Source organism: Drosophila ananassae, chromosome XL, assembly GCF_017639315.1.
Source record: "Drosophila ananassae strain 14024-0371.13 chromosome XL, ASM1763931v2, whole genome shotgun sequence".
NCBI classification, from domain to species: Eukaryota; Metazoa; Arthropoda; class Insecta; order Diptera; family Drosophilidae; genus Drosophila; species Drosophila ananassae.
This window is the reverse complement of record NC_057931.1, coordinates 15,912,030-15,926,539: the sequence shown is the minus strand read 5'-3', so window position 1 is coordinate 15,926,539 and position 14,510 is coordinate 15,912,030. Positions and strand designations below refer to the sequence as shown.

Sequence of the window (14,510 nt, the reverse complement as noted above, 5' to 3'; positions counted from 1 at the left end):
AATATTAACTGAGCAGAGAACAATGAGTAGCTGTCAAACTATGTATCACATACCGGCGCCTACTATTATTGTAGTTTCCATTTTATTTAGAAAACGTTTGTTTTGGAAATAGAAAAATGCTGTTTGAGGATTTTCCCGGGAATTATTCGAATTTTTCTCACCTTTTAAACCTTCCCTTAAACCTTCCTTTTAAACCTTCCCTAGACCTACACGAATAATTCAAGACCAAGATAAGATAAATCCGTTCAGCCGTTCTCGAGTTTTAGCGAGAATCATTTTTTTATATATGGAGATTAAGTTAAATTATAAATATTCTCCAAAAAATTTAAAAAAAAAATGTTTAAATCAGCTCTTTAAACGGTTAAAAACATTTTTAGAAAATCGTAAACATATTTTTATACCCTTGCAGAGGGTATTATAATTTTGGTCAAAAGTGTGCAACGCAGTGAAGGAGATATCCCCGACCCTATAAAGTATATATATTCTTGATCAGGATCATCTCCTGAGTCGATATGAGCATGTCCGTCTGTCTGTCTGTCGGTTTCTACGCAAACTAGTCTCTCAGTTTAAGAGCTATCGAGTTGAAACTTTGCACACATTCTTCTATTCCTTGCAGGTAGTATATAAGTCGGAACGGCCGGGATCGGTCGACTGTATCCTACAGCTGCCATATAACTGATTGATCGGAAATGCTATAACTTCGTTGTTTTCGTGTTCAAGTTAGAAGGATGAAACTTTCTGTGTATTCTAATTTGGGCCAACTTATATGATCTGCCAAATTTCATAAGGATCGGCCGTCTATATCATATAGCTGTCATATAACTGAACGATCGGAATTGGCATAACTTTGCTGTTTGTTAAGTTAGAAAGATGGGACTTGGTACAGATTCTATTTGGGCAATATAATTTGACCTGCCAAATTTCATAAGGATCGGCCGACTATATCCTATAGACGACATAGAACTGAACGTTCGGAAATGAAACAACCTTAACTGTAAGGGTATATCAACTTCGGCACCGCCCGAAGTTAGCTTTCCTTTCTTGTTAAAGCTAGAATGATGAGACTTTCTACGGATTGGTATTGGAAAGACAGGATTTTGTACAGATTCCACTTGGGGAAAAATAATCCGATTTGCCGAGTTTTATAAGGATCGGCCGACTATATCCTATAGCTGCCGTATAACTGAATGATCGAAATTGGCATAACTTTGTTGTTTCTTAAATTAGAATGATGGGACTTTCTACGGATTCCATTTTGGACAAAATAATCCGATATTCCAAATTTCATAAGGATCGACCGACTATATCCTATAAACGCCATATAACTGAACGATCGGAAATGGCACAAACCTTAACTGCAAGGGTTATCAACTTCGGCTCCGCCCGAAGTTAGCTTTCCTTTCTTGTTTTTAATGTTCGCAGATGAGCAAGTAAACTTTTATATGGGCATTTGCTGCAGTCACAAACATACAAAAAAAGGCAGATAAGAAGTTAAGAATTTGGAATACAGTCTCCTTAAAATGTTTTGGGCGTTATATACGGAAACTGATACTTTGTTTAAGTCTAAACTTGTTTTCTCCATAATTTTAAAATAAGAATGTATACTGTTTTCTTTCATGTGAAAATTTTAAAGAAAACTGGTCGTTGGAATGCAATGCATGTTCGTATAGCCTGGGAAATTTACTATCACCAAAATAAACAAAGTTCTGAAAAAACTGGATATTCAGTAGCTTTGTCCAACCATAGCCAAACTTCTAATATAAACGTAGCAGCAGTCAACGCTTCAAGTGGAGGAAGTGGACCCCCATCATTGAATAATGTACCTACTTCAGTGATTGGAAACGGAGTGGCAAGTGGTCCTACTTCAACTTTAGGTAATAAAGCAACTCCATCTATCAGTCTTAACGCAACATCACCACATCTCCATCGCGGAAGTGAACTTCCATCTGCGACTTTTACTAATGCGTTACAAGGAAGATTGTCTTTTGAAGCTTCACCACTGGCAACGAGTTTTATTGGAGCACCTCCTAGTCATATTGGTAAGAATGAGTAAAACTAGTATAACTACAACCAAAAAACAATTTATTATTCAGGAACGACTGTGTCGCCGTTTGGACGTTATGTTAATCCCTTCGGATTTCCGGGGCTCACGCATTTTGGTGGTCATATAGATGCATGGAGGTAATTTATTTATCATTGGCTATATAACCCGTGTGTTAAAGTTGGAAATTTTACAGTAGAAGCTTTTCTTTAAAAGACTACATTGGTTTTCACGGTTACAAAATCTTGATTTTTATACCCTTGCAGAGGGTATTATAATTTTGGTCAAAAGTGTGCAACGCAGTGAAGGAGACATCTCCGACCCTATAAAGTATATATATTCTTGATCAGGATCACATCCTGAGTCGATATAAGCATGCTCGTCTGTCCGTCTGTCTGTCGGTTTCTACGCAAACTAGTCTCTCAGTTTTAGAGCTATCGCGTTGAAAATTTGCACACATTGTAGTACATAAGTCGGAACGGCCGGGATCGGTCGACTATTGATTGATCAAAAATGCAATAACTTTGGTGTGTTTTTTAAGTTAGAGGGTTGGACTTTCCACACATGTTATATTTGATCAAAATATCTTACGTACAAAATTTCATAAGGATCGGCCGACTATATCCTATTGGCATAACTTTGGTGTTTTTTAAGTTAGAAAAATGGGACTTGGTACAGATTCCATTTTGCACAAAATAATCTGATTTGCCAAATTTCATAGGGATCGGCCGACTATATCCTATAGCTGCCATATAACTGAACGATCGGAATTGGCATAACTTTAGTGTCTTTAAGTTAGAAAGATGGGACTTGGTACAGATTCTATTTTGGCAATATAATTCGACCTGCCAAATTTCATAAGGATCGGCCGAGTATATCCTATAGATGACATAGAACTGAACGTTCGGATGTGAAACAATCTTAACTGTAAGGGTATATCAACTTCGGCTCCGCCCGAAGTTAGCTTTCCTTTCTTGTTTAAGCTAGAATCCGACTTGCCGAGTTTTATAAGGATCGGCCGTCTATATCCTATAGCTATCATATAACTGATTGATCGGAAATGCTCTAACTTCGTTGTTTTTTAAGTTAGAGGGATGGGAGTTTCAATGGATTCCTCTTTTGGCAAAATAATTCGATTTGCCAAATTTCAGAAGGATCGGCCGACTATATACGATCCGCTATATATCTAATAATATAAGATGCGTGGTGCCACCTAGCGGACTGCGACTCAACTGCAAGGGTATATAAACTTCGGCTCCGCCCGAAGTTAACTTTCCGTCCTTGTTTTTTATTAACTAAAGCATCTAGAATGTTGTCCCAACTTGTCCCAATCAAATACAAAAACCTCTTAACGAGGTAAAATAACGATGGCGACACCGCACGCGACGCTCAAAATATCTGATTAATTTTGGTGACGAATAAATGCACTATATGTATAAAAAATTATACATTAAAAATATTCTTAGTCGTGCCGAATAAATATATTTTTAATGTATAATATTTTTAACCCCTATAAAAAGTCGTCCATATATGTTTGATCACATAAAAATTAAAACACATCCTTTTTGAGTCTTATCTTAAATAATCGCCGCCTGATTGTACTGGCACTGTAGCTTCATTTCCAGTTGGCTTCCTTGGGGTGTGTTCAGGAAGGGGATTTTGCCAACCAAAAATATACATTTTTTCATGGAAATATGGAAATATAATTATTCCGTTTTAATACAATCGTTTCCGTATTAAAATTAAATCAACCCGAGTGTTACCGTTTGACCATAGAGAAAACAAGAAAGGAAAGCTAACTTCGAGCGGAGCCGAAGTTGATATACCCTTGCAGTTAGGTAGCAGCTTATATTATTATATATATATCAGATCGTATTTAGCTGATCGATCCTTACGAGAATTTCATCATCGAATCAATTTTCTTATAATAATGTTTAAAACCACCCCAAGCATCTTTAAAAATAGCAAAGTTGTGCCATTTCCGATCGTTCAGTTATTTGGCAGCTATAGGGTATATTTGGCCGATCCTTATAAAATTTGGCAAATCGGATTAGATTGGAATCCAAAATGGGATCTGTACCAAGTCCCATCTTTCTAACTTCAAAAACACCGAAGTTATGTCAATTTCGATCGTTCTATGACAATTTGTAGATAAGATATTTTTACCAAATATAACATATGTGAAAAGTCCCAACTCTTTACCCTAAAATCCACCAAAGTTATGGCAGTTCTGATCAATCAGTTATATGGCAGCTATAGGATATAGTCGACCGATCCCGGCCGTTCCGACTTATATATTGCCGGCAAACAAAAGAAGGATGTGTGCAAAGTTTCAATTCGATATTTTTAAAACTGAGAGACAAGTTTGCGTAGAAGCAGACATATTCGAGCCGAAATGGCTGCCAAACCGATCGAAATGCTCGAGAAAGTGATGGAAAATGCAGCAAAAAGAGCCAGTTTTGGCGTAGCCCATAAGGGCGGCAATTTAATCTTTGTTGTGTTTCACAACTAGTCCAAACAAATTGTAAATGACAAAATTAAATAAAAATACCTCATTTGTGAAAATTTGATGTTTTTTCACATAGTTATAGCAAATTCACATCCCGTAATAAAAGATGGCGCACCCTGTATATAAAAAATCGGAGATTTCAACTTTGTAAGAGTGTTCCAAGTATTTGCTAGATGTCATTTTTATACCCTTGCAGAGGGTATTATAATTTTGGTCAAAAGTGTGCAACGCATTGAAGGAGACATCTCCGACCCTATAAAGTATATATATTCTTGATCAGGATCACCTCCTGAGTCGATACGAGCATGTCCGTCTGTCTGTCTGTCGGTTTCTACGCAAACTTGTCTCTCAGTTTTGGAGCTATCGAGTTGAAACTTTGCACACATCCTTTTTTTCTTTGCAGGTAGTATATAAGTCGGAACGGCCGGGATCGGTCGACTATATCCTATAGCTGCCATATAACTGATTGATCGGAAATGCCATAACTTTGGTGTTTTTATTTTAAGTTAGAGGTTTGAGACTTTCCACACTTGTTATATTTGGATAAAACATCGTATGTACAAAATTTCATAAGGATCAGCCGACTATATCCTATAGCTGTCATAGAACGATCGGAATTGGCATAACTTTGGTGTTTTTTAAGTTAGAAAGATGGGACTTGGTACAGATTACTCTTTGGGAAAAATAATTCAATATGCCAAATTTCATAAGGATCGGCAGACTATATACGATCTGCTATATATCTAATAATATAATATGCGTGGCGCCACCTAGCGGACTGCGACTGAACTGCAAGGGTATATCAACTTCGGCTCCGCCCGAAGTTAGCTTTCCTTTCTTGTTTTATTTTAGTTGCTATAGATACATTGCAAAAATGAAATGTACTAAATACAATGATGGTCAAAGCAATTACACGGCCTACATAATTCAATATTTGGTAAAATTTGATCAATTTTTCCACTCATCTTTATTTATATAAGGTTGCCAAAAAAGTCTTGCTGTATTTTTGGATTAATGGATTTTTCAATTATTCATAAAATTGGTTTCAATTATCGCAGAATGAAAAGAATTAATTACTCTACGATTTACACTAAGTTTTAAGGTTGGACTAGGCTGGACTCATTGTCTATACCTTTTTAAAAATGAGATTTCTATGCAAATTTTCACTGCTAAGACGATTCACTTTAAGATATAACTACGAAGAAACCACAAAAACTTGCCTAATGTGGTCGATTGGACCATACTGTATGGCTCTAGCTAGGGGCTCATTGGGATGTTACATGTATAGTCCGCTGGGCTGCTTTAGGTTAGGACGCTCATTCCCGGCCTTGTGGCATTGGCCAGACAACCTTACTCACTGTTATCATCGCTTTGCCAGACTCACTCTTCGCTTTGAGGTAATTTTTTTTTCGCGCGGCTTCCCTTACATACGTAAAGCCCACCATTCTAAGATCCTAGATGTGGTCTAATGTTGATAATTCACCGTCTTTATTGCCTAAAACCCGCCATGACATCCCCGTAGGCGTGTTAACATGTTACTTGGTCAAATTAACCACTTTACAAGTGTGTCAGTTGCTGGACTTGTGTTTCGTTTTAGATCCGGATGGAATTACTCTTTCCAGAATTTTACACCTTTAAAATGCGGAGGGTCAATCTACAAATGATATATTTACATATGTGACTGAGTAATGTTGAGGACCGAATTAGAATAATGTCGCGGGCGACCGAGAGATCCCGCGAGAGAGCGAGACAAACGCTAGCGCATGACGCGGATGCAGGTGGCCGATCGAATGCACGAGGGCGGGCGACTAGAATAGAGCGGGCGACGCAAACATAAATATAAAAGAAAGTGACGTCACGAATTCAATAAATTATTGCCGGCTAAACTTCTTTCCGGCGGCTGCTTGACCCGACAGCTGACTTAACATAACTAAATAAATTAATTTTGGATTTTGACTGGTCCGATCTACTGGCATGTGAGGCTATGCCGAACCTAAATTTTATTACGCTTTGAATATATTTTTCGACACTTGCGTGCCGTAAAAATATCCGTCCATTTCAAATAATCAGATTTGGTATACAAGACACCTATTAAATTGAAAGAACGTCATGAAAAGACTTTGTAATAAACGTTTATCATCTGGCTCTACAGTAGTTAGTTCCTCAAGATACTTAGTAGCTCGGTCAAATTTCACCGTGCATAACGCAGGATGTTAGAGGAGTTAAATTTACCGCTGCCGGATTCAGTTTTCTCAGAATCCGAAGCAGTTTTATAACTTTGTAAGCACTAAGCGCAAACATGTATCTTTTCCTCCTCTGCTTACGTTTGAGAACTCGTATGCGAACACTGATCAGGCAGTGGCCGATCTCTTTGCAAAGTTTTTTCAAACAACGTATTCACCTAGCACCACTCCAGCTCAGCCTTACACTTATAATATCCAATTAGCCAACCTTATTTTGCCCATCTTTTGATCAAAGTGGTGTACGGAAAGTGGTTAACGGATCTTTTTAAGGTCAAGCCCGTGAATTCTTCAGGCCCTGATGAAGTACCAGACTGTGTTGTGAAGAGCTGCGCCGAGGCACTGATCAAACCGCTCCTCAAACTCTTTGATATACCGCTAAAGACTTCAATCTTTCCCCCTATGTGGAAGGAATCTTTCATTATTCCTCTGCATAAAAAAGGGAAAAAATCCGACGCTACCAATTATAGAGGCATTTCTAAATTGTCAGCAATTCCAAAGCTTTTTGATAAAAGAATCACCTTACATTTGCAACACCTACATAGTTCTTTAATAACACCGTGCCAGCAAATCATTTGTACCGATTCAATGCAGTCTTGATGAATTTCATATTGGGGATTACAGGCGCATGCCTCGAACTCCAGCATCGCAAGGACCAATAATGTATATAAGCTTTATAGGTACAGAGGGGTTATTAAATTGTTTTCGACCATATTAGTTCCATTAACCATTGAAGATCTATGGTCGGCATATTTAAGTTTTAAATCGAATAGGACGCGCTATTTTTGTAAGCAAACCCATAGAGAAAGTACATATTCTGAATCTGCTGAAGCAATGAATGACCTAACTTCAATTAGTTTGTGGTGGTAGATCGGCGCTTAAAAACACCTAGCATGGTGAAATGATTGAACTACAAAGATTGGAATTGCCAGCAATTTAGAAATGCTTCTGTAGTTGGCAGAATAGGATGTTTTTTTTTACGAATACGAATTAACATTCGATCACTGTACCAAAAAGGTTAATTAAAAGTATATTGAGAGTTTGGAGTTAGTAAAAGGGGGAGAGTGATAAAATTTTTAATAGAAGTACAAATAGATAATTACAGAAAATTAACTGCAAATATGTAAAGGGACTAGAAAAAAAGTAACAGAACTACATTTGAATTTCAAAATTTTACTAAATTCGTGTAATTATCACTCAATATAGCACAGTAAAATCGTTGTTTCACGGTTGAAGTTTTAAAATTTATCACAACTAACTAGAAAGGAAAGCTAACTTCGGGCGTAGCCGAATTTGATATACCCAACTTATATTATTATATATTATATTTATATATATTATTATTATTATATAAATATATTTTATATTATATTTCACCACCGAAACAATTTTCATCTATCTAGTTTAAAAACCAAGTTAACCAAGTTATGCCAATTCCGATCACTCTATGACAACTATAGGATATAGTCGGCCGATCCTTATGAAATTAGATAAGATATTTTGGCCAAATATAACATGTGTGGAAAGTCCCAACCCTTTAACTTAAAAAACACAAACGTTATCTGTGACTGTATCTGTGAATCTGCCTCAGCTACTACGAATGCGTAGCCCCATGGCCCCATGGCCCCATGGGGCTTCAATGACATAAGTCAGATTGGTTACAATATTTAAAGAAGCGTTAAAATTATGAACATTAATTTAAATAATGTTTTTCACATCGTGAAGCGACTAACTTACCACATGAAACTCCCGGCATTTGTTCCTCGAACCAGAAACTCTTTTAAAGTTATGTTCAACAATACAATTCGGTTTTCAACTGACTAATTTTTTCAACTAATTTTTAAAAATATGGGGATGGAAAATTATAAATTTATACACAAAAAAAAAAATCAAATTGACACAATGACTTTTATTTTTCAAACTCTCAGTCAAAGAGTTAGTAAATAACCTGATCAAATTTAAACAAAAACAAGAAAGGAAAGCTAACTTCGGGCGGAGCCGAAGTTGATATACCCTTGCAGTTCAGTCGCAGTCCGCTAGGTGGCGCCACGCATCTTATATTATTAGATATATAGCGGATCATATATAGGCGGGCGATCCTTATGAAATTTGGCAAATCAGATTATTTTATCCAAAATAGAATCTGTACCAAGTCCCATCTTTCTAACTTAAAAAACACCAAAGTTATGCCAATTCCGATCGTTGTATGACAGCTATAGGATATAGTCGGCCGATCCTTATGAAATTTTGTACATATAGATATGTTAATCAAATATAACATGTGTGGAAAGTCCCAACCCTCTATCTTAAAAAACAACGAAGTTATGGCATTTCCGATCAATCAGTTATATGGCAGCTATAGGATATAGTCGACCGATCCCGACCGTTCCGACTTATGTACTGCCTGCAACAGAAAGAAGGGTGTGTGCAAAGTTTCAACTCGATAGCTTTAAAACTGAGAGACTAGTTTGCGTAGAAACAGACAGACAGACAGACAGACGGACAGACGGACAGGCGGACATGCTCATATCGACTCAGGAGGTGATCCTGATCAAGAATATATATACTTTATAGGGTCGGAGATGTCTCCTTCACTGCGTTGCACACTTTTGACCAAAATTATAATACCCTCTGCAAGGGTATAACAAGAAAGGAAAGCTATCTTCGGGCGGAGCCGAAGTTGATATACCCTTGCAGTTAAGGTTGTTCCATTTCCGATCGTTAAGTTATATGGCGTCTATAGGATATAGTCGGCCGATCCCTATGAAATTCGGCAAATCGGATTATTTTGCCAAAATAGAATCTGTACCAAGTCCCATCTTTCTAACTTAAAAAACACCAAAGTTATGGCATTTCCGATCAATCAAATATATGACCGCTATAAGATATAGTCAACCGATCCCGGAAATTCCGACTTATATACTGCCTGCAAACAAAAGAAGGATGTGCGAAAAGTTTCAAATCGATAGCTTTAAAACTGAGAGACTAGTTTGCGAAGAAAGCGACAGACGGTCGGACAGACAGACATGCTCATATCGACTCAGGAGGTGATCCTGATCAAGAATATATATACTTTATAGTCTATATACTTTGACCAAAATTATAATACCATCTGCAAGGGTATAAATATCGGTTTTTCTTTGAGTGAGACTGAAAAACCGAATCTAAATGTTTTTTCTGACATTTTTTTTCAATGGGTCCATAATTAAAACTTCTTTTTTAACAAATAGAAACGATTAACTGTTATTTGCATGCTCTGGTTACAAGGAAAACAGAAAAGTTACCCTAAATTTTTCAGTTGTTCCCAAAAGCTTCGGAAAACAGGGGATTCCTAGATCGGAGGGTTACCAACTACCCTGAGCCGTCCATTCAAGACTAAGCTAGCTTAGTTTTCAGACCCCAGATAGCCTGATTCTCGGTACGTTTTAAAAGACACCTTTTATCGGTCTGAAGCTCGATTGAGTTGGGTGATAGAAAGTGTATAGGCAATATTGTATGGGAGTGCGGAGCATGTAAAGCTATATGTTAGAGGTACCGCTTCGGTGCGAATAACCGCTTGCTGTCCGAGACTTACGTGCGATTCGTTCGTTACCAAGATATCCTTAGAGTAATCTCACAAACTCTAAACCGAATTCAAAAGTTTGGACCAAAGGCTAATACATTTTTTATTTCCCTTTTAGAACCAATAATATGCAACGGAACGTTGCATATCATCCTTCAATATCATCAGCTCCTACAAATTGGTCCGGAAAACCTGATTCTGGGGTTGACAGTGCGCGTCGTGAAGTGGAAGAGCGCGAGCGTGAACTTCGCGAACGTGAACAAAGAGAACGTGACCGACAACGACGAGAAAGGGAAGAACGTGAACGCAAAGAAAAAGAGGAAAAATTAAAACGAGAGCAGCAAGAGAGGGAACGGGAACGTGATCGTAAAGAACGTGAACGTGAAAGAAGAGAAATTGAGCGTCGTGAATTGGAACGTGAGCGGATGTTGCAACAGCAAAGAATTAACGAAAATAATAAGCAGTCAGTCACAGTTCAGGCAATGGTTTCTGTAAATGCCTCTGCGCGGGACCGCTCACCACTGCGTAATGTTGGAGATCTTAACCCAGAAGTTCGGATAAAAGAGGAACATCCTCGTACAAAAGATGAGCAAGAAGTTATGTTAATGCGCGCTTCGGCAGCTGTTGCAGGAGACCCTCGATATCACTCATCCTCATTAGCCGTTGCTCAAGCAAATGCGGCAGCTGCAGCGGCCCATCATCATCATGCTAATATTATAGCTGCAAGTCGACATGGTTTGCCCCCACCACCGCATCTGGCACGTGCAATGCTACCACCCACTTTAGGTGTTGGTGGACCTATTACACATTTTAGTGCTTCAGCTCCACCTGGATGGGGTATAGATCCCTATCGTGACCCATATCCCATTCTTCGCTACAACCCAATTATGGAAGCTGCGCTACGCCATGAAGCAGAAGAAAGACAAAAGGCAATAAATATTTATGCAGCTCAATCTGCATCTCATTTACGAGTCAAGGATCCTCCTCCTACAGTCAGTGCTCTAGGACCTACACCATCCCAACACCGACTACAAACATGTGTTGTTAGTTCAACTGGGGTCCCACAGTCATCCCAAATCCAACAGCAACTACCATTAACACAACTGTCAGCAGGTATTGTAGTCGGTAAAAACTCAGGTCCAGCGGTATCAATAGGCATTCCAGTTCAGCATATGATTGCTGTCGATTCATTAAGTCATCAAACTGTTAGCACGAAGGAAACTGACCATTCAATGGGAATTGTTGCAAGTGCTGCGACCGTTGGTCTTAGTACAGTTTCTGGCGGTGTAATAGGTTTATCTCCAGTGCCATCAGTCGCCCCAAGTCGATGATAAGCAAATAATTTATTTTATGAGCGACCACGTTGGTACGTTGGAATTTTAAAAATTTCGACCACCTCCAATTTACATTTCATCATCCTTATTACCTCGACCTAGTACCATGTAAAGCCTGAATAACACCAATAAGCGTGACGCTTTTGTAAAATAAAAACAAAATTATATTATAATTTATAAAATTAACTTTTTGTGTTAATAATGAACTTATAATTAAATAAATAAAATTTTTGAAAGAGGTGAAGACTCGATATATTTTCAACCTTTGGGTTGACATTTATAATTGTAAACTCATTAAGAGGTTATATATGTTTGGATATTTCTTAAATGAATTTTTAATGGCTTAAGGGGGCAGGATGGTTTGAGACTTCAACTTGCTGAGATACCAATTTTTTTGTTTTTTTCTATCCATATACTTCCAATTGCTTTTAAAACTTTAGACGCGTTTTTCTCAAAAAAACTTTTTCAAGTCGGTGCGTAACGTCACTCAAAAAGTAATGCTCGAATCTAAATAAAATTTTTCACACATCTTTAATACAATAAATACTTGCGGATTAACGAACGCTTTTTTTTTGTAAATTTTTTTTTACCATTTTTACGGGCAAAATAATGGGCTAATTTTTATGTAAAAATGGTACCTCCGACTTTACAACCGCACCAAAAAGTCAAAATCGCATATTTTTCAAAATGGTTTCGTTCATCCGCACAAGAAACTAATATTTTAAGTAAATCAATTCAATTTTTTTTTTTTCGATAACACTGTAAGGCCAGACTTTACGCACCGCAAGATAATAATTTTTTGAAGCGACTCCGCCCGTCACGGGATAAATAATAATTATTTCTTAACAAAAAAATTCCTAGATACTCTCTACATATAGCCATGTATCGTGTAAAAAAATGAAATAATTATATTCACTCAGAAATGAAAAAAAAAATCTCAAAAATCTGTTTTTTTTTCAGTCTCAGAAACCATCCTGCCCCCTTAAAATATATTTATAATATATCTGGATCAGTAGTCGGCAGAGCCCTATGTCAGAAGCATAGATTTTTTTTCCGCAGCTCTGCCGCGCATACAGAGCACCAAACTGTCGGTTTTTTTTTTAAATACAAATGCATTTAAATTATATCAATGTATTGTGTGCCGATGACTTTTCTAGATCATTAACAAAAACCTTGCAAAAATATATTTTTTATTGAGCATTAAAAATAAATTTAACTGTACAGTTCTGCCGGGAGTTATTTAACATAGTAAAATTCCAATTGTCAAATTGTGCTTAGAACTAGAAATTTACAACACAAATGATTTAAAACGATTTTTTTTATTTACAAATTTAAAATTTTAAATTGTGTATTATTTTATAATAATATTTAAAAAAAAACTTTGTGAAAAAGCACATCTAATTTTTTGGTTTCAACAAATATATGTATGTTTGCGGCGATCCATCGAACTTCCACTGCTGTTGCGGAGCACTTGGCATACAAATTGTATTCTAATTACAGTTTTGAAATCATGATTATGAATCAAAAGTGACAATTTTGTTTAATCCATAAGGTGCGTCACTACGTTAGCGCCCCCCAAGAATTTGATGTGTCTAATGTGCACACAATAAAGCCAGCAAAAAATAAGCTTAAATAAATTCTATTTTTCAGTTTGGAAAGGCCATGTAGCTTGTCTGTATTTTTTTTTTTTACACATCTCCATGTTATGACACATCTGACCCAATTGTGTTGATGAAACTTTTTTTGCATTTCCTGAATTAAATATTTCGGTTTGCTCAAGTTTTATTTTCTTTTCATAAGAAAATATGACGCAAAGCGCCACTCCAGAACATACAAAATTAATAATCCGTCAAAGTTAGGGCGAATCTCTTTTTTATCTGATTAAGAGCAATATCCCTCTTAAATTTTGAAAAGCTCCTTTAAATCCATTTTCTTCGATTTTTTTGTTGTAAAAAAAATTTGATTGATGTCCCTGAAAAATTAAGAAAGGTAACTATTGGGCACTATCTTGATGATGAATTTTTTGCATATAATTAATTGTATTAATTTAGTTTTAAATTAAAAAAAGGTGTAAAAGCTCCATTCTAGCTATCATTTATTATAAAGAATTTATAAAATTAAATTGGAAAAAATCTATAAAGCTCTAGCTTGAATGACCCAATTCGGGAGGTACTAACTTGGAGACGTGAAGTGTAAATATACTGTAATTGGGTTAAATAACAATAAAAAATTTGAATTTAAAACTTATTTCACAGAAACATTCTGATGAACAACCAAACAAATGTTCCTCCAAACATATATAACCCCTTAAATCTATATAAATCTGGTCGCTCTTAACAGCACTTTAGTTATTTTAAATAAAATTATCTTTTAGTATACAAAATAAGTTTAGTTTAGAAAATAAGGATATACATAGTTATATTGATTTGTAAAGTTAAAATGTAAGTATAGAAAAGAGACAAATTTAAGGCGCAGGAAATATTTATGACATAAATGTACATAAAGTATGACACAAAATATAATTTTAAAAGTTCATTAATATTCTAGCTATATGTAAACACCTAAAAATTCTATTTTAAATGCACAAAAATTCATAAATGCGTATACCTGTGAAAGCTTCATTCCTCTAATAAGTTATGTGTTTTGTGTTTTTCTATTACACATACTGTTTTGTAAAAAGAGAATAATTATATTGGAATCACTTTATAAAAGATAAATTGAATTGTTTTCTTTAAGTTAAAATGTTAAAATGAATGACTAATTTTTCATTTCTATCCTATTTTATTTAAACCAGACTTTTTCCAATAAATGTTATATATTAATT

At 36.2% G+C, this 14,510-nt stretch overlaps 1 protein-coding gene across 5 annotated transcripts in view; it reads left to right on the top strand.

Annotated features, from left to right (window-relative positions):
* Positions 1-14,221, top strand: part of LOC6502895 (mucin-12) — a 49,211-nt gene extending 34,990 nt beyond the window's left edge. For 4 of the 5 annotated variants that reach the window (XM_032455995.2, XM_044717167.1, XM_032455994.2 and 1 more), the window contains 3 exons: positions 1,634-2,039; positions 2,094-2,181; positions 10,471-14,221. In XM_032455995.2, coding sequence (XP_032311886.2) covers positions 1,634-2,039; positions 2,094-2,181; positions 10,471-11,683 — 1,707 coding nt within the window. In that variant the 3' untranslated portion in view covers positions 11,684-14,221. Of the gene's footprint in view, positions 1-1,596; positions 2,040-2,093; positions 2,182-10,470 lie in introns of those variants that run through there. The other variant, XM_044717168.1, reaches the window with a different exon arrangement.
* Positions 14,222-14,510: the final 289 nt, after the last annotated feature.